The sequence below is a fragment of the Mixophyes fleayi genome, chromosome 1 (assembly GCF_038048845.1).
Source record: "Mixophyes fleayi isolate aMixFle1 chromosome 1, aMixFle1.hap1, whole genome shotgun sequence".
NCBI lineage: Eukaryota > Metazoa > Chordata > Amphibia > Anura > Limnodynastidae > Mixophyes > Mixophyes fleayi.
This window is the reverse complement of record NC_134402.1, coordinates 76,367,809-76,386,951: the sequence shown is the minus strand read 5'-3', so window position 1 is coordinate 76,386,951 and position 19,143 is coordinate 76,367,809. Positions and strand designations below refer to the sequence as shown.

General features: G+C 40.5%; 2 protein-coding genes across 3 annotated transcripts in view; both read left to right on the top strand.

Annotated features, from left to right (window-relative positions):
- The window catches only part of STOX2 (storkhead box 2), a 205,249-nt gene that overhangs the window by 117,121 nt on the left and 68,985 nt on the right, over positions 1–19,143 (top strand). The gene's annotated exons all lie outside the window — the stretch shown is intronic.
- On the top strand, positions 535–3,081 carry LOC142104773 (uncharacterized). The gene is made up of 2 exons (XM_075189489.1): positions 535–1,487; positions 2,438–3,081. The coding sequence occupies exons 1-2, from the start codon at positions 1,098–1,100 to the stop codon at positions 3,017–3,019; spliced, it is 972 nt and encodes a 323-aa protein (XP_075045590.1). The 5' UTR covers positions 535–1,097; the 3' UTR covers positions 3,020–3,081.

Sequence of the window (19,143 nt, the reverse complement as noted above, 5' to 3'; positions counted from 1 at the left end):
TCGGAACAGGCGCCATTTTGGTTATAATAACGGTACAGGTATGTGCCCAAAGCCTTTTGTTGTCTACACATGTTCATTGAAATACCTTCGTATATAACTTCTTTCATATCTTGGTATTCAACATCAATGTTTTTCTTGCTTGATAACAGGTGTTACATTAGGGGTGTCAGTGGTATCTAAATTGGCCTTCTCACTGTTAATTCTTTGTTCTGACAAAAAAAAAAAATCTGTTACAAATCAGGCGTTTGCATTGCTTCATGTGAAACTAGAATGAAATACATAAAGTCCTTCAAACAGGTACATTACACGTGCTATACACTTTTTTTAATGTTTCTACAAATTCGCTCCAGTCACCTTTCCTCTTTATTTTTTAAGGTCCGACCACCTCTTCTGGACTTGGAATTTATTTATTTTCTTTCCAAATTTTTCCTTCAGTAATCGCAGTAGTTTTTGCATTATCAATTCCTTTGTATTATTAACTTTTCTGTACTTTCGCTTTTGACAGGTCGTAGTCGTACTGGTCCAGTACTTTTACCATCATCTCCATCTCTCTTGGGCTCATTGGATTTGCTCTTTTAACTGCAGTACATTATTCTTGAGCATCTCCATCCCCCGCCATAACTTTTCCAACATTTGTTGGCCCTTCCAGCACCATTTGTGACTGCGTCTCCGTCTCCATTGCTTCAACCCCCACTAACACCTTCTCTACATTCGCCATCTTCTCACGTTCCTCAGCGCCAAACAGGCTCCTCTGTAATTTTATACACTCGGACATGGGCGTTCGTTTTTGCTGTGAACCAATCAGCGATGATGCCCGCAGAGAATGGAGCATTGTGGGCGAGGAGGGCTATTCGTGTATAATAACCTCGTGTATGGAAATTTTTTGTTATAACTTCAACCCGTACAGGAGCATTACATACGAAGGGATTTTACGATCGTTTTTAGCTGTACATTCGTTCACATATACGGTAAGTTCTTTCTGATAGGTGCATACATGTGTACTTGCTTTGCTTTATTGTACACCACAGAGGTAAAATATGTTTATTTTTATTGTAGCCAAACAGAACACAATGGCTTACTAAAGAAATGCTGACCTAATGAAGGATTTTATTGAGACCTACAGGGTTGACCCATGTTTGTGGAAAGCCAAATCCAAAGATTATTCAAACAGAATGATGCGTAATGTGGCAAAGCAAGAGCTTGTAAAAGCATGTCTGCCATATCACCCTGGAGCAACTGTGGAATGGGTAAAAAGCAAGATCCAGAACCTTAGGACTGTGTATAAAAAAGAATTAAATAAAGTTGAAGCATCCAAAAAATCAGGAGCTCCAGCTGAAGACGTGTATGTGCCAAAGCTATGGTACTTTGATCTTTTACAATTAGTGAAGGACCAAGAAACACCACTTACGTCCACTAGCAGCATGCCCACAGACAGCAGTTCATCCACAGAGGTAGAGCAAGCATATGATATACCTGCAAGCGGCACAGTAAGTACAGTACATTATGATGTTGTCATGAAACAAGTTCATGTTAAAAGAATCAACAAAACAATGAAAATACATAACATGTATATAAACTGTTGTCATAAGCAATCATTCTGCCATGGCATAACACCGTCCCCGTTGGAATACATAAGGTATGCCTCCTGATTTAATTTAGCCAATGTACTACTATTTATAGAGTGTCCACACTCCAATGGTGCAAGCCCACTATCTCCATGTCCTCGGCGTTAGTGTCCACATAGGCCTGAGTGGTAGGTCCACTGTTGCTTTTACGCCATTGAAAGTTATGCAGAACACAACAGGCCATCACTACTTTGTCAACTTTGTCCAAACACAGGTTTATTTCAGAATTAAAAACTCGGAACCTGTTACTTAGAATCCCAAAGGCATTTTCAACTACACGCCGAGCACGTGATAGTCTGTAATTAAATATATGCCTTTCAATGCTCAGATTTCTTTGTGGGTATGGCTTTAATACATTGTTGTGCAATGCAAAGGCGTCATCTGCCACAAACACAAAGTTTAGTCCATACTTTGTGCTACTCCGAATGGAAGGTTAAGGGCATTGTTTTGTAGTTTGTTATGGAAGGCAGTATGCTCCAATGCACCTTCATCTGAGACTCTTCCATTTTTTCCAATGTCCACAAATAAGAATTCATAGTTCGCATCCACTATGGGCATTAAAATAATGCTAAAAAATACTTTATAATTGATGTAGAAAGATCCACTGTTTGATGGAGGTATAATTCTGACATATTTGCCATCAATGGCACCACCGCAATTTGGAAAATTCCATAGCCTCTCAAAGTCTTCTGCTATCACTTTCCAGTCTTCCTCTGTCGATGGAAACTGCAACAGAAAGACGTGTAAATAAGTTACATTTGAACATATATGCAATTGCATACTCTCATTATTTTTATTTTGCTATTTTTCAGCCTGCACTCCTGTCTGAAGGCCTCTTGCTGGATGCTGCAGGCCAGGAAGATACAACAAGTAATAGCACCGTATGTGAAAGCCAGCTTACTGCTGATAGCCAGGACGTGACTGAAGCTGGTACACTAGCAAAAAACATTCAGAAGCGAATGAGACGTAGAATAAGGGAAATACAAGAAAGTGATGCACTAACAGAAAAGATGCTTGATTGCGCTAACACTTTGATGACAAAAAGAAAGGAACAGGATACATTTGATTTCCTGGGAGCAACAATAGCTAGCAAAATGAGAAGTAGTAGCAAGCGCATACAAGATGAAATGGAGCGACTGCTGTGCGACCTCATGTGCAGGGCTACCGCTGAAGATTTGTGGCCGGACACAGTTATTTCCCCATCTAACCGCAGACACAAACAATCATACATATCTCACACAGCACAGTTGCAGCATGGTGCCATGGGTGGACAAAGCGTAATGTCTCAACAGTGTATGACATCCACACCAATAGCATCAGGAAGGATGCCACATTATGCTGGGGCCACATCTGGAATGGACACAAGCAAAATTTTGCACTACCAACAATTATAAACTGATGCTCTGGTACAAATAATTATTGCATTGCACATTACAAGTTAAATGTATTTTTTAAATTTTATGTATGGTAATAAACGTCTATGTTTTTTTTATAATAAATACTATTGCTTTTTACCAACCTTCGTATACTGATCACTTCGATGATAGCATCACAGGTGTCAGGTATTATCATACCAAAAGCTTGAGATGAAATAGCTGTGCTGTATTTCAGATCTGCCAGTGTCCTCCCTGTTGCCAAAAATCGTAGTGTTGCCACCAGTCTTTGCTCTGGCGGTATGGATCTCCTTAAATGGGTGTTCTCCCTCTGGATGAGAGAGGTTACTAGTTGGAGCAGTTCCTGAAAAGTGGCATCATTCATACGAAGAAAATTCTTAGTCATCTGGGTTGTTGTCCCGTATCTCCTGTAGCAGGGGCATATGCGAGAATGTGTCTCTCCTCTTGAACCAATCTTTGCTCCAACAAGATCTACTCTTTCTCCTTCATTCTCTTTGGTTCCGTACCTGCAGTCTTCTTGCCACAGCAAGCAGGGAAAGTGCAGTTGCTTTTTCTTCTTCTACTGTATCCATTGTAGTTTAAAAAATAGGAATGAATGAAGAGACAGTGTTGCCTTCTCTTTTTATGCAGCTTTGGGTGTTAACTATAGTGAAAGCTCTGCCCTTTTATGCTAATGTCTTTGGTATATCGTTACATGCCCCGAAAAGTTGCTTCAGTGTGTACAAAATTAAAATCATTGCTCATGACAACATGGCTGTAAAAAGTCGCTAATGGGACGGCCACTCTTCCCTTTATCGTCTAAAACAAGGCTAGTGTCTATGCAGTCCATGGACCAAGCGATCGGACCATCGATCGGATGTAAAATCGATCGGCATAAAAAGTTGGTGGAAAATTCTGTAGTGGGTGCAAAGCTTTAAGCTGGGTACACACTGGTATCTGTGTTTATTGTGTAGATACAGTGAGTGATAGTAATTTTTACGGAGAGTTGTAACAATAGGGCTCTCCATCCTTCCCTGCCCTGTGGCCCATCTTGTCTAAATCCATCCCTGAGCTTTAGGGAAAGCAGGGGTGGAGGACCCTGTTTCAGTTACCCCCAAGTTTTGTGATGACAGCTCTTTTAGAGTGCTGGATCTGACCCACAAGAGGCTTGTTACCAATGACTGAACTACCACAGGGTTCAATAATTAATAAAAATTCCTTCTTAAAGAAGCCCCTTCTCTATCATAACACATGACATGGACACAGTAATTCTGAGCTAACCTTTCTGACACTTTGAAATAAAATCAATAATTGTCTCTATAAATTGTTAGGTTAAAGGTCAGCTTATCATTTGTTTTTGTTTTTTTATTTCTGTTTGGTTTATTTGCAGATATGGACAATTTGCTTGGGGTGAAGAATTAGGGTAGTTTATTCTTTAAAAACCTAAAAGTAAACCTCAATTCTAAAAGCCAAATAATGTCATGTTATTTTAAAATAACACATTTTGTGATTTAGCATCTAAAAAGGTATCAAATTACCCACCACATATAAGGGTCTATTTATTAAGACTGTGGAGTGAAAGCCTCATACAAATCACAGCCATGCATAATGAAGCTCTGCTCTGGGAGCCCCGGTGAGGTTCCCCCTCCACGAGGATTGGTTGCTGTACACCGGCAGCCTAACGATGCCGGTGAATGGAGGAAGAGCGCATAACACTTCAACCGGTGAGGGATCCAGTGAAGCCAGAGAGGTTTTAGCTGGATCTCATTATTAAAGAGCATTAATGCCATCCTAAGATGTATTGACTAGTGGTACTGTTCTCATAGAAGTCTATGGGGACAGCTGTAATTTCCGTTAATGGGGTTAAGACCGTTGATATCTTTAATCTCTCCAGTGCAACCCCTTTATTTAAAAAATATGCGGTAAAAGAGCTGACATTTTGGCTCTTCACTGCTTAATAAATAGTCCCCTACAGCAGTGTTCCTGCGATGGACATAATTGCTGGGCATAGTAGTCTATGGAGATTTAAGGAGCAATGTGAGGTTCCCTGTTGACACTGATATTAGTGATGTTAAGAGTGGTTACTGTTTATTGTGCTGTAATACAGGGAAGACTCATTGTATCCTAGCTTAGTAAAACATGATGTTTTTATCTCAGAATTCTGGTTTATTTAGTTATCCGAGTGATGGACAATGGACCTGTATACAATACACACTTGTGCTAGTACAGCCATCCTCGGGTGTTGGTGCTAAATCACTTGTCTGCTCTGGCCTGGAGTTCCTTGTGGAGGAAACAAAGACACTAAAAACTGCAGAGTTTTGCAAACTGTGTTTGTTAATGTATTGTGAGAAATGTAAATGTATTCTAATGGACAGTCTTGTCATTAAACACATGGTCAATAATTAGCTGGAGGTGGTAATGGGTTCATTAAGAGCTCTGTTTGTAAAGAGAGTGAATTAGTCCTGGGGAAACTGTTTAAATGGTAATTGGGGTGGTTTTGTGATGTATTTAGTGACCTTCCCTAAAGCTTTCTGTTGAGTTAGTGATGGGAGTTACAGTTGTTTAAGCTGGGTACACACTACACTGTTTTTGTCCAATAATCGGCTCAATCAGCCGACATACGACCGCTCGTTCAAAAGTCGGGTCAGTGTGTGCAGCGACACGATGGTCGAAAGTCTGCCCAAATGAACGATTGTCGCCTCATTTAGTTGGTTGTACCGTTTAATATTTTCATTCCAATCTCGTTTCCGCTGTGTAGTGTGTATAAACTTCCGACCGATCCACAACAGTGAGTATGAAATTACAGTCATTGGTCACGACAACATGGCTGTAAAAAATCGCTAAAGGGACGTCCGCTCTTCCCTTTATCGGCCTAAACAAGGCTAGTGTGTATGCAGTCCATGGACCGAGCGATCGGAACATCGATCGCATGTAAAATCGCTCGGCATAAAAAGTTGGTCGAAATTTCTGTAGTGTGTACCCAGCTTTAGTCTTCTTGCCTCATTTTGATGACATCTCAGTGTGAGGTTGGACTAAAGCTATAAAGTTTGGATAAGTATACACACACAGTCACTGACTGCGGCCATATGTCTCAGAAATTCAGAAAGAAGATTGACCACAGGAAAATAATCTCTCTACTTGTATTCTGCATTTCATTGAGCATTTCCTGGAATAGCCTAAGATCTCCCAATAAACTTTGTGGAGTATATTAGTTGAATGAAGTTGATGCAGGGTGATTACAGCACTGTGTATGTAGCAGAGCACATAGGAAACTATGAGTAAATAAATGAGTGATTTCTTTTATGAGATTAATGTCTTGAAAAAGCAACTGTGTAGCTAGTCATTTGCACTATTTAGATAATCAGATTGCCCATATATTGATATAGCAGCTACTACTTCAAAGTTACCTGCACATGGACACACAGGAGTTGGTTGAATATAAATACTCTGTTCTGCTGTTAACAATTCAGTTCTCTGATTGGCTACTTCATTTCCAATTGTAAAGCGCTACGGAATATGTTGGTGCTATATAAATAAATGATTATGACGATGATGTGTTACAGTGTTTGCACTGGCTGTAGCAGGGCCATTCTTGGCTTTGGTTTTATCTGAAAATCTGTTGTCATGATTGTGAGCACACAAAAACGTGTGCCTCTTTATCACACATGGTCAGTGTGCCTCTTTATCACACATGGTCAGTGTGCCTCTTTATCACACAACCTCGGTGTGCCTCTTTATCACACAACCTCGGTGTGCCTCTTTATCACACAACCTCGGTGTGCCTCTTTATCACACAACCTCTGTGTGCCTCTTTATCACACATGCTAGGTTGTGCCTCTTTATCACACATGCTAGGTTGTGCCTCTTTATCACACATCCTCGGTGTGCCTCTTTATCACACATACTCGGTGTGCCTCTTTATCACACATACTCGGTGTGCCTCTTTATCACACATCCTGGTGTGCCTCTTTATCACACATCCTCGTGTGCCTCTTTATCACACATCCTCGGTGTGCCTCTTTATCACATATCCCCGGTGTGCCTCTTTATCACACATCCCCGGTGTGCCTCTTTATCACACAACCTCGTATGCCTCTTTATCACACATACTCCTTGTGCCTCTTTATCACACATCCTCGGTGTGCCTCTTTATCACACAACACCGGTGTGCCTCTTTATCACACATACTCAGTGTGCCTCTTTATCACACATACTCGGTGTGCCTCTTTATCACACATCCTGGTGTGCCTCTTTATCACACATCCTCGTGTGCCTCTTTATCACACATCCTCGGTGTGCCTCTTTATCACACATCCCCGGTGTGCCCCTTTATCACACAACCTCGTATGCCTCTTTATCACACATCCTCGGTGCGCCTCTTTATCACACATCCTCGGTGTGCCTCTTTATCACACATCCCCGGTGTGCCTCTTTATCACACATCCCCGGTGTGTCTCTTTATCACACAACCTCGTATGCCTCTTTATCACACATACTCGGTGTGCCTCTTTATCACACATACTCGGTGTGCCTCTTTATCACACATACTCGGTGTGCCTCTTTATCACACATCCTGGTGTGCCTCTTTATCACACATCCTCGGTGTGCCTCTTTATCACACATCCTCGTGTGCCTCTTTATCACACATCCTCGGTGTGCCTCTTTATCACACATACCCGGTGTGCCTCTTTATCACACATCCCCGGTGTGCCTCTTTATCACACATACTCGGTGTGCCTCTTTATCACACATCCTCGTGTGCCTCTTTATCACACATCCTCGTGTGCCTCTTTATCGCACATCCTCGGTGTGCCTCTTTATCGCACATCCTCGGTGTGCCTCTTTATCGCACATCCTCGGTGCGCCTCTTTATCGCACATCCTCAGTGCGCCTCTTTATCGCACATCCTCAGTGCGCCTCTTTATCGCACATCCTCAGTGCGCCTCTTTATCACACATCCCCGGTGTGCCTCTTTATCACACATACTCGTGTGCCTCTTTATCGCACATCCTCGGTGTGCCTCTTTATCGCACATCCCCGGTGTGCCTCTTTATCACACATCCTCGGTGTGCCTCTTTATCACACATCCCCGGTGTGCCTCTTTATCACACATCCCCGGTGTGCCTCTTTATCACACATCCTCGTGTGCCTCTTTATCGCACATCCTCGGTGTGCCTCTTTATCGCACATCCTCGGTGCGCCTCTTTATCGCACATCCTCAGTGCGCCTCTTTATCGCACATCCTCAGTGCGCCTCTTTATCGCACATCCTCGGTGCGCCTCTTTATCGCACATCCTCGGTGCGCCTCTTTATCGCACATCCTCGGTGTGCCTCTTTATCGCACATCCTCGGTGCGCCTCTTTAACCATTTGTAATAGGAGCTTTGAAACTCATTTCCAAGTTATAGATTCTCAATCAAAACTGGACAATCACAAGTTACCTACGTTGCTCAGTGTAATTTCCAAAATATAAATTTTATGCAATTTTGCGTGTTTATATAAGTTAAGGCTTTTTATTTGTTACATAAACAATGCAAGTTTATCTTTTATTAAACTGTTTCAAACAATCAGTTAAGTTTACAGAACACTACATATTTATAGTGTATTGAGGTAAACTGAAGGACAAAGTGCGCATCGATATTACAAGGAAATTGGGGCCGATGCAGCGTTGGTTGCAAAATGAAAGTAAATTACTCTTAGATAAAGAGCATGGAAAATCGCGTATTTCTGCCCACATGCAGTGCTGTACACATCCTGAGAGGTGTCGCCTCCGCGTCAGCAGCGCATGTAACTGGTTTATGACAGAATAGCACAAATCTGCACAGGCGCATATGCGTGCACCAACTTTCTTGGCATGCGCAGAGTGATATCACGCAGTATACAATACTGTGCTAAAGTTTTAGAAAGATGTGGAATAAATGCTGCAAAGTAAGAATTATTTCAAAAATAGAAATGTTAATAGTTTATTTTTTATCAATTAACAAAATGCAAAGTGAATGAACAGAAGAGAAATCTAAATCAAATCAATATTTGGTGTGACCATCCTTTGTCTTCAAAACAGCATAAATTTTTCTAGGTACACTTGCACACAGTTTTTCAAGGAACTCGACAGGGAGGTTGTTCCAAACATCTTGGAGAACTAACCACAGATCTTCTGTGGATGTAGCCTTGCTCAAGTCCTTCTGTCTCTTTATGTAATCCCAGACCGTCACAATGATGTTGAGATCAGGGCTCTGTGGGGGCCATATCATCACTTCCAGGACTCCTTGTTCTTTTTTACGATTTAGATTGCTTGCTTTCACTGGCGATAGCTTAACGGCCACTGTACAGAGAACTCATTCACATCAGTCCCTGCCCCATTGGAGCTTACAGTCTAAATTGCCTAACACGCACACACACAGACTATGGTCAATTTGTAAGCAGCCAATTAACCTACCAGTATGTTTTTTGGAGTGTGGGAGGAAACCAGAGCATCCGGAGGAAACCCACGCAAACACGGGGAGAACATACAAGCTCCTCACAGATAAGGCCATGGTCGGGATTTGAACTCGTGACCTCAGTGCTGTAATAAATAGGTCAGTTGATCTGAAACATACACACATTTGCAGAACATGTGCAATGGATCACAGGATTGTAAGACTTTATTTGCACAATCACATTACACTTAAGCATACTCTCCAATCAACTTGCATTCAAATAACAATTCCTACCATCAACAATTAAAATATTGATCGGTTTTGAAAACTACACTTGACCATACCGGTTTACTCACGTTGCATAAATTTCATAAAAACCTACTGGAGTAAATGACCAGGTAGTATCATGTGTAGCCATCTTAAACACAGAGTAGCGGTCAGTTCAGGCAGCCAATTTACAGTGTTTGGTCCTATACCAAATAATCTGAGTGATCGGTTTAGATTGGATCAAGGGTGCTGGAAATTCAAGTTGTCCAATACCCTCAAATCGGCACATGTGCAAGGTCATCATCATAGTGTAGTGGAATAATCAATGAGTGATATCGTATGGTCACAATTAAAGGTTCTTGTTGTCTCGAGTAGGAGAAAGAACTATGCATGCAGTGAGTGATTGACTATATGGGCTAAAATAAACCATTTTCATCTCATTAGACACCATCATTTTCTCCTTTACAAGTATAATGCTCTCTCTAGGCCTTTCTTTAATCTTTGATCTATGGCACATTTAGATTTAGGCTTCCTTGTAGTACTTATTAACCCATACACACCACATTTCTGCAGTAATATTGAAGTTAAAATTGAATTTTACTTTCTTTTAGTCTTGAGACGAAACCAATCAGGTCCTTTTAAAAGCCAGTATGTCTGTAGTTTCCTTCCGCCATGAAAATTAAATGGGCATTGAGGCACAGGCCTGATTTAGGCAGTGTCCTTATGGTAACAATTGAGTTATTGAACATACAGTGCCCTGATGAATATTCAAAGACATTTACATTTTCTGTCAGTCTTTCACCCAATTTTTAACTTTTAATAACTCAGATTATATTCAACATGTTCAGTCAGAGCTTAACTTTAAAAACACTTAGTGCAACAAAAAAACAACTTGGATCTTCACCAAGGAGTATTTAGAGCAGTTGAAGTATTGTCATTGAATATGGATAGTCTGTTCTTAACATAATATTTGACTTGTTGAGCCTTGAGCTTGTTGAGCCTTGCTATGGCATAGAATTTGAAGACATTTGCAAGTTTGTGTTTTATTTTGTATTACATCATGAGAATTTCTAGGTTAGTGTTTTTTGAGCTGACGGATGCAGTTACTCTTCCAATACAATTTAGGAGTCTGTAAGTACAGGTGCTGACAGGTGGGCAAGTACAAAATGCTAGTCCCATTAGCTCATTAATGACTCCTTCTGTGCCAGATTGTGGGTTGGAGGGGAATGGGACTGTGCAGATAAGTAGCTTCCTATTGGTCCAGCTGGTCACCCCCCCCCCCCCACCCCCTCCTTCAGCTCAAGCTTTTGCCAAGGCTGTGTGCACCACACAAGTGAATGGATGGATGTTTCAGAAGATTTTCAGACATGTCAAACACTTCCCCTCCCCCCCAAAACAAACAAACAATCCCCTAAACAATCACAAAACTCCAGCCTTCTAAAATAATCAAAAACTTGTTTGGACATTGGCTGGATTTGGGCCATCTGTAGTTAGAATTAGGTAGGCACATTTTTTGGAAAACACCTAATTAAATATGGGTCGATCTGTAAGTCTAATATTTAACTGAGCAAGTAAGTGTGGTCTGGGCACACCTGGGAGCATGCCCTTCATTTGTGGGTGGTCAAAGAGCTTTTTCAGAGAGCAGTCAGGATGGAGTTTTATGTCTCCTTAGCTAATGTGTGAAATCAGCTTTTAATAGGAAGCTGTGCACACTGCTAGGTGCAAGCAGAACACATGCTGTGCAAATGTGTGTAGAGACAGGCAAGGCAATGACATACAGCTTTCACTCTGCATTCCCACAGTTGTTTGATCACGGTGTAAGGGGGACATGACCATTCCAAAAACTATAGTTTGGGCATGTTGAATTAATGCTAGACGTAGGCCATAAAATACAGGCAGTGATTAGACACAACTGCTCCTTTGCACATAGCTAGAGCAAAGAGCTTGCAATCTAATCAGAGGAGGTAGAAAATTCCAGGTAAGTTATTAATCTTGTAGACCTACTCATATGTGCAGATCTCACAAGTGCAAAAGGAAACCACACTCTTTGCACTGCATTCCCATATCCTAAAACATATTTGCCTACTCTCCCAACAACGTCTGGGTCACTCCCGAATTTCAGGGAGTCTTCCTAGACTTCTGGGAGAGAGTGATGAGGCGATTTCCTGTGATTTGCGCTGTCATACCCCTGCTGTATGATGAAACATTGTACAGCAAGGGCCTGATGACACAATTGTGTCATCTCCCTGCACTTACCACTTAAACCTTCCCTATGTCATAAATGTATTTTAATGTCATTAGTTTTATTCCAGAACATTTACTAATATATTTATTTTTGGGCTACTCAAACACAGCTCGGTGTATATAGATAGATGGATATTAATAATATAATGTGCCTGGGTAATGTGGCTGGCTTTAGATGAATTGCTAAGCATGTGGGATTTGCTCTGTGCCTACAGACTCCTGACTGCTTCTCTTATCAGGATGACTTCAACAATGCAGTAAAAGTGCAGTCCAAGAATATTTCACCCAAATGCCGCTGCCACTTACACTGTTTAAATGTTTGTTACCACTAATCCCAGAAGAAAAACTTTCATTTTTAGTATGTCAAAATCATAAGATATCATTTTCACTGTATGTAAGAACCAGCTGGCTGTATTTGCACTGTGCTGAGCTACTGAAGCACAAAACAAATGGTAAGTAGACTCCCTAAGATTTGGCACTGATGCATAGCCAGCATTTATTAGTTTATGAAAGATATCATAGACAAGAAAAACAAACATTCCTATGTGTCGCCAAAAGTTACAAATGTCCAACTTGCATATTTAAAGTACACATCAGATTTATTCATGAAGCAAACACTGATACTGTCTTGTTATCTAAGATGGAGCAGATTGCATTAACACTGCTTTTTGTCTGGCTCTAGCGAAAGACGATATGTTTGACTGCTGAAGTACCTGCATTCAGTTATTGCGTTTTAGTTATTGTACCGCACTTGGGTATGACTTGGCTGCATGGCAGTGGCTTTGTATACCTACTATAGGTGTCCTTCCCCTAAATCCGAGAATAGAATTGAAATGGGTAGAGAACACTTTGAGTAATAGCCATGACCCCAGTTCAAGCAACAATCCCACATATGAGTTTTTTTTCTTTAAATAACAAGATAAGTACCCTTTAAGCATGCATTATTTTTCTTAGTTATCCTTCTATAAATCATTATCTTCTCTTCAAATTCTGGAGGTTGCAAAAAAATACAGGCTCCCACAGCTCTCAGCATGGCATGTGAAGGTTGGGGGGGGGGGGGGGGGAGAGACACAGAGCAGACAGCTCAAAGGGTTGTTCCAACTTCTGTCTGCTCACTAGTTAATGTGCCATGTGACTGTGGTTGCCAGGGAACAATGGCAAATATCAACATTCTTCTTATAGTTTGCCACTGTGATTTTTTTTTTTTTATGGGATTGCTCCTTTAATACATTGCCTGCTACTACATTATTTTTTTTAATGGATAGTTTATGTTTTGGATACAACGTTAGACCCTGTCCTTCTTTCCTTTAAAATGTCTTTGGGGTTTTAATGTACAGGTCTAAATAGATTTACTACTTGTTTGGTTAGATAGTCAATACAATATCATCACCCATTGTAGGATATGTTTCAAATTAACAAAAAATGATTCATGTCTAATAATTAAAGCAAAAGTGCATCAGCTTGCACACTGACTTCTGTTGTGGGTAGTCTTTTGGAAGAATTCTGAGTGAGTTGATTCTGAAATATATTGTAGAAATAGCAGCTAGAATCTGATTGTTTGATATGGGCAAAACCTCCACTTTTCCTTTTTAGACGTTTTGGTAAAACTACCCCAGAATATCAATCTGGGCTGCAACATGCCATATGACATTTAATATAGATACATGTAGGTTTATTCACCTAGTCCGTGGCAATAATATGTTACTTACACATTAAATGGAATCCAATAGGGGAAAACTGTAAGGAACAGGCATTAGGCGGGCAACACGGTGGTTAAGTGGTTAGCACTTCTGCCTCACAGCGCTGGGGTCATGAGTTCAATTCCAGACCATGGCCTTATCTGTGAACAGTTTGTGTGTTCTCTCCATGTTTGCGTGTGTTTCCTCCAGGTGCTCCAGTTTCCTACCACACTTCAAAAAACATACTTGTAGGTTAATTGACTGCTAACAACATTGACCCTAGTCTGTGTGTCTGTGTGCGTTAGGGAATTTAGATCGTAAGCTCCAATGGGGCAGGAACTGATGTGAGTGAGTTCACTGTACAGCGCTGTGGAATTAGTGGTGCTATATAAATAAATGGTGATATAGATGACAGATAACTGAGTAGCAGCACACAGTGCCAGGAAGTGGCTGCAAAGGGGGAACACATACACACATGATGCTAACATGGTATTTATTACTAGTGACTTTTACAGGGTATTAATTACCATTGTATAGGTCACTAGTTAGACCACAAGTTAAATAGAGTACTGTTTTGATAACCTTACTGTGAGAAGGGAATTTGAGAGTGCGTGGAACTGCGTTAATAAAGGAAATGGAAGGGTTTAATTATAAAGCAAGAACTAGGTTTGTTTACATTGAAAAAGAAAGGTGCATTATAGGTGACCTAATTAACATGTATATATATTTTTGAAGACAATATAAAGCTAAGTAACTATGAAGTCTCAACTGTATTCAGATATAATAAACTCATCAGACTTTTACATGTATATTTATGAATATTGTTTATTTTTTAGGTTCTTTAATGCTCAGTACTGGTTATTGAGGATCTAAAATGGAACATTTAGTACATAGGATAATGTTAATAAGATTGTAGGTCCAATTTTGGCAGCACATCACTATATAAAACAAACATTATTATTAAGCATATATAGCGAAACAAAGTTCAGCAGTCACATACAGTATATGTTACTGTTAAACTGTAGCAGTAATAACTATAGCTTTTGATTTAGACAACTTGTTTTGTATTTTAGGGGGTTCTTAAGTGTGGCCCTTGAATCCACGAACATGACCACTGTGTGAAGAAGCATCAGTCACATTTTAAATAGAGATCGTCAGCATGAAGTGTTAACCCCAACATTAGGCCAAGCTATGGCTGACACTATCCAGTCATGTACTACATTGAATGCACTGCACTCAGTCTCTCACATCAGAAATAGTAGGCAGAGGACCGAAAAGGGGAAGTTATTTGGTCTTTAAAAAAAGTATTTGTAATGTTTTCCTGGCCTGACTATGGGATGTTAAAGAATGCATAATGCCACATCTACAATATAATTAATAAATTGTATATTAGCTAAATATGACTAAATAGAATATATGTGCTTCGTCTGATAAACTCTACAGAGGCTGGAGAATTGGTTTATTATTCTGTGACATATTTATAGTTTGTTAAATGAAAGTTAAAAAAACGACAACAAATCATAAAAGGTTCTAAGAAAAAGTCAGAAGTTTAATATCTTTATGTCCAAATTCATCTCGGCTCTTAAAAAGCAAATATATCCACCATTTAATGAAATATGTCAGTCATACTCTCATTGAATACAATGCAGCCGGTTACCATGTTAGGAGGGAGGTGCTTCTGTAACTAAGTAGGTAGAGATTGACTGACAACTTTCTAGACTTGCGTGCATAAATGCACTGTGCGACCGTCCAATATTCAAAAAGGCTTTTGTTACCCTTTATTTTAGTAATCATAAACATATTGCTCATCAAATGCCCCTCAGAAATTCTCCAAAATATTCCCACAAATGAGTGTTGTGACTGAGTTTTCTATGCTGAAGATGCCTTGATTCTATGTACTTTAGGCGTTGGTATAGCCATGTCTTGGGGTGGGGGTGGGGCAGACTCATCAACACTGACCACTGGTAATGGTTGTAATGGTTGAGGGTAATTTACCAATAATTAAATGTGCAGCAACCAATATGACGAGATTTTTTACCTACTAATACAAGATAGACAATGAAAACAAATGTCCGATTGGTTGCTATGATTGAGTGTACATTTGCACCTTTCAACAGAGCCGTAACTAGACAGCTTAGTGCCCTGGGTGAGAGACTACTTGCCCCTTCCCCAATGTTTGCGGGAGTAGATGCAGTCTCCCAATAGCGGCACACTTCTGGAGGAGATCTGGCCATTCTACTGTGGGGTGTGCGTAACCCATTCAAGTGCTAGACTATTCTCTAACCCTCTCTCCTATCTGTTCTTGAAGCTTTGACTACCTGGCGCTGCTGTTTAATAAATAGGCCTATATCCCTCAACCGGCCCTAACATTAAATTAATAGAATTCACATTTCAAAAATTGGCCCTCTTCCACCACCCAAATGTGAAGATACCAGGCTTTCTGGCCCAATTCTACCCACTTCACGCTGGCTGGCCACCCACGGGTGCCTTGCTATATCAGGGAAGTCTACCCAGTACCTTCTAGGGTTCTCAGACACTCAGGCAAATGCAGTTAGAAAGTTAGAAAGTAAAACAATACATTTATTGTAATAAAAACAATCATTAGATTATTATGTACACACAGTAAATAAATGCCAGGCAGGTTTACCACATCATCTGTCGCTTACCCCACTAGCTTAAGGAGTTAGTCACTTGGCTGTCTAGAGTTTGCGACCCATGGATCTCTCTCAGCTGCATATGTAGACCCTAATAGAGAACGACAACTCTAAACCAGACCTTGCACCTTTCAGGAATCAAATCACAGAATGAACACCCCCCCCACACACACACACACTGAAGTGGCTCTTTATCTCTATGGTCTAATTTCCACAGAGCTTTCCCCTCTCTGGGCAAACCCCTGGGCCTCACCTTGTTAAATATTGGCCAGTGCTGGACTACTAGGGTTGGAGAGGAGAGTGAAGATGAGCTGTCCTTCCACAGAACCTCCCCTGCTAGATGGCCTGTCTGGACTAGTCCTGTGACAACAATGGACCCTAATTAGTTTTCACCCCTCCAGTATCTTGCAACCTAATCCCTACCCATAACCCCCTGGCTTCACTTTAAGGACAACCTCACTGCCACATCACCAATAAACAATATACATACTTACAATGAGCTACAATGTCCCCTTATCCACATGTAATTAGACACTGCAGTTGTAGTCTGTTGAGCTGGGGAACAAAAGCAAGGGCTATAAAAAGTACTTGCTATAATCCATATTATGTGTGAAACGAGTAACAGGATGGTTATAGTGTTATCACACTCGTTTTGTCACACTGTTATTAATATTAAGGCACCCAATCCTCCACTAACCACATTACATTAAGAGCCCTCCCACACTCACATCCAGACTCCTGAGCTGTATACTGTAGGAGGCAAACTCTTCTGACCAGAAGCACAGCCCCATATGTGCCATACTAGGATGAAGGGGGAAGCTGTCACAGGTTAAGAGGTCAGAGGGGGGTAATGGGGAAACACTGTTACACGCAGAGGGGAGGGTTCGGGAGACAGAGGAAGAGACTCACATACTGGTAGGGAGACAAAGGGAGAGTCTCGCATGCTGAAGGGGAGCAGGAGGCTGATGGGAAGGCTATGGCAGTATGATGGGGAGAGCATCTCTGCTCTGTTGTGACCGCACCGTAGGAATACCTGGGTGACTGTGCATATAGGTATATGTATGTATGTATGCATGTATGTATACATGCATGTGTGTGTATATATCTACTATATAAATGCCTAGTGGCGTGTGTGAAAAAAAAACACAAGCTGCAGCGCCACCTGCTGGGCAGAGTTATACACTGACCTATATATTTCTTGAATGAGAAGTGACAGTTGGGAGTGGTTGGTGGTTCCCGTTGGTGACAGTGGGGAGTTTTTAACACCTTAAGTAGCTTGATGAAGGATGTGGCGATGAAGATGAAGGATGAGGTGATGGAGAAAAATGATGAAGTGGTGACATGTGGACAAAGCCACGTTAAAAAAGGGCGCTTGCGTCGGGAAGTAACGCTCTTCCCCTGAAGAGGCCTGGGCTAGACCCAAATGCATGACAAAAACCTTTTTAACACCTTAAGTAGCTTGATTTGACTAGAATGCATGAGTATCATGCACGGGTTAACTTGTATATATATGTGTATATATGTGTGTGTGTGTGTGTGTATATATGTGTATATATATATATATATATATATATATATATATATATATATATATATATATATATATATATATATATACACATACACACACTTATATTTACCTGAACTTAAATGACGTCTGATAAATAATTACTTGTAATATTCTCTCTGTGCTCTTGAAAGTTAAACAAACTGTTGATTACATTCTTCATACATGCCTGCAGTAAGTGGGGACCCTTTGCAAATTGCACATTTAGTGATTTAACTTTTCCCAACCTTGTTGCTACGAAGCAGCTTTGAGCTTCTCGCCAACGCAGAGCCTGCTTTTTGCCATTGTACTTCCACAATACACAGCCCTAACAGCAGGTCTGTGTATAACTATAATTTGTAAAATCTTCTAGGGTCTATTCGACTCAGTTTCCCACGGATCCTGCAGAACATCATAAGTTCCAAAAACAGAACATTAATAGCACTGAGAAGTAATTCACTATAGATAGTTCACTTTTCCAGCCATCGAGCAAGAACCTTTTATATTTATAACAAGCATATGCATTAGGGGTGGTTACAAAGTCCAAGTGCAGATTGATATCATCTGTAGAGTACAGCACAAGAAATCTGAGGATTTCAGCCTCATTAGAAATATGAGCCTGGTTTTCCGGTCATGGTTCTGGAGTCCCAGAGAGGTAATGCAGTAGGAAATTACTATTATTATTATTAGTGGGCTAGACATAAGATTCAACAATCCGGCATAAAACCAGTTTTTATTGGCTTGGAATTCCGATATTTTTCTGTAGAATGTGCATTTTTTATTCATTGCTCAAACAATTTAGCACATTGTCAACTTCCATCATTTAAACCACATCTGGCATATAAGCAAGAATGTTTATGTGTATACCCACTGCATGTTTTCCTGTCCATGTGTATTTGGCAGTATTGGACTTGCACTGTGTATGATTAGACCAGTTATTATCCCATATCCAAAAAACTTTCTACATGGGGTGTCTACTTCCATAATGATAAAATATTAGTGGCAATGTAGCACATTGGTTAGTATTGTGGTATTGCAGCGATGTTGATTTAGGTGTAATTCTGATTAGGGTGCTATAAGCATAGGGTTTGAATTTTCTTCCAGTATGATACATTGGTTTTCTTCTAGGTGCTACACTTTTCCTCAAAGGCATAAGGACATACCGGCCAGCTTAATGGCTTGTGACTAAATTAGCCCCAGTGTGTACATTGAGGCCGAAATCAATGTGCCAAACATTTTTTGATTATTCAAGGTGGTGGATATGTTGTCACAATATAAATAAAAGAATAACAATAAAATCTATTTTTGTCTCTTAAAATAAATGCTAAATAAATTAATAT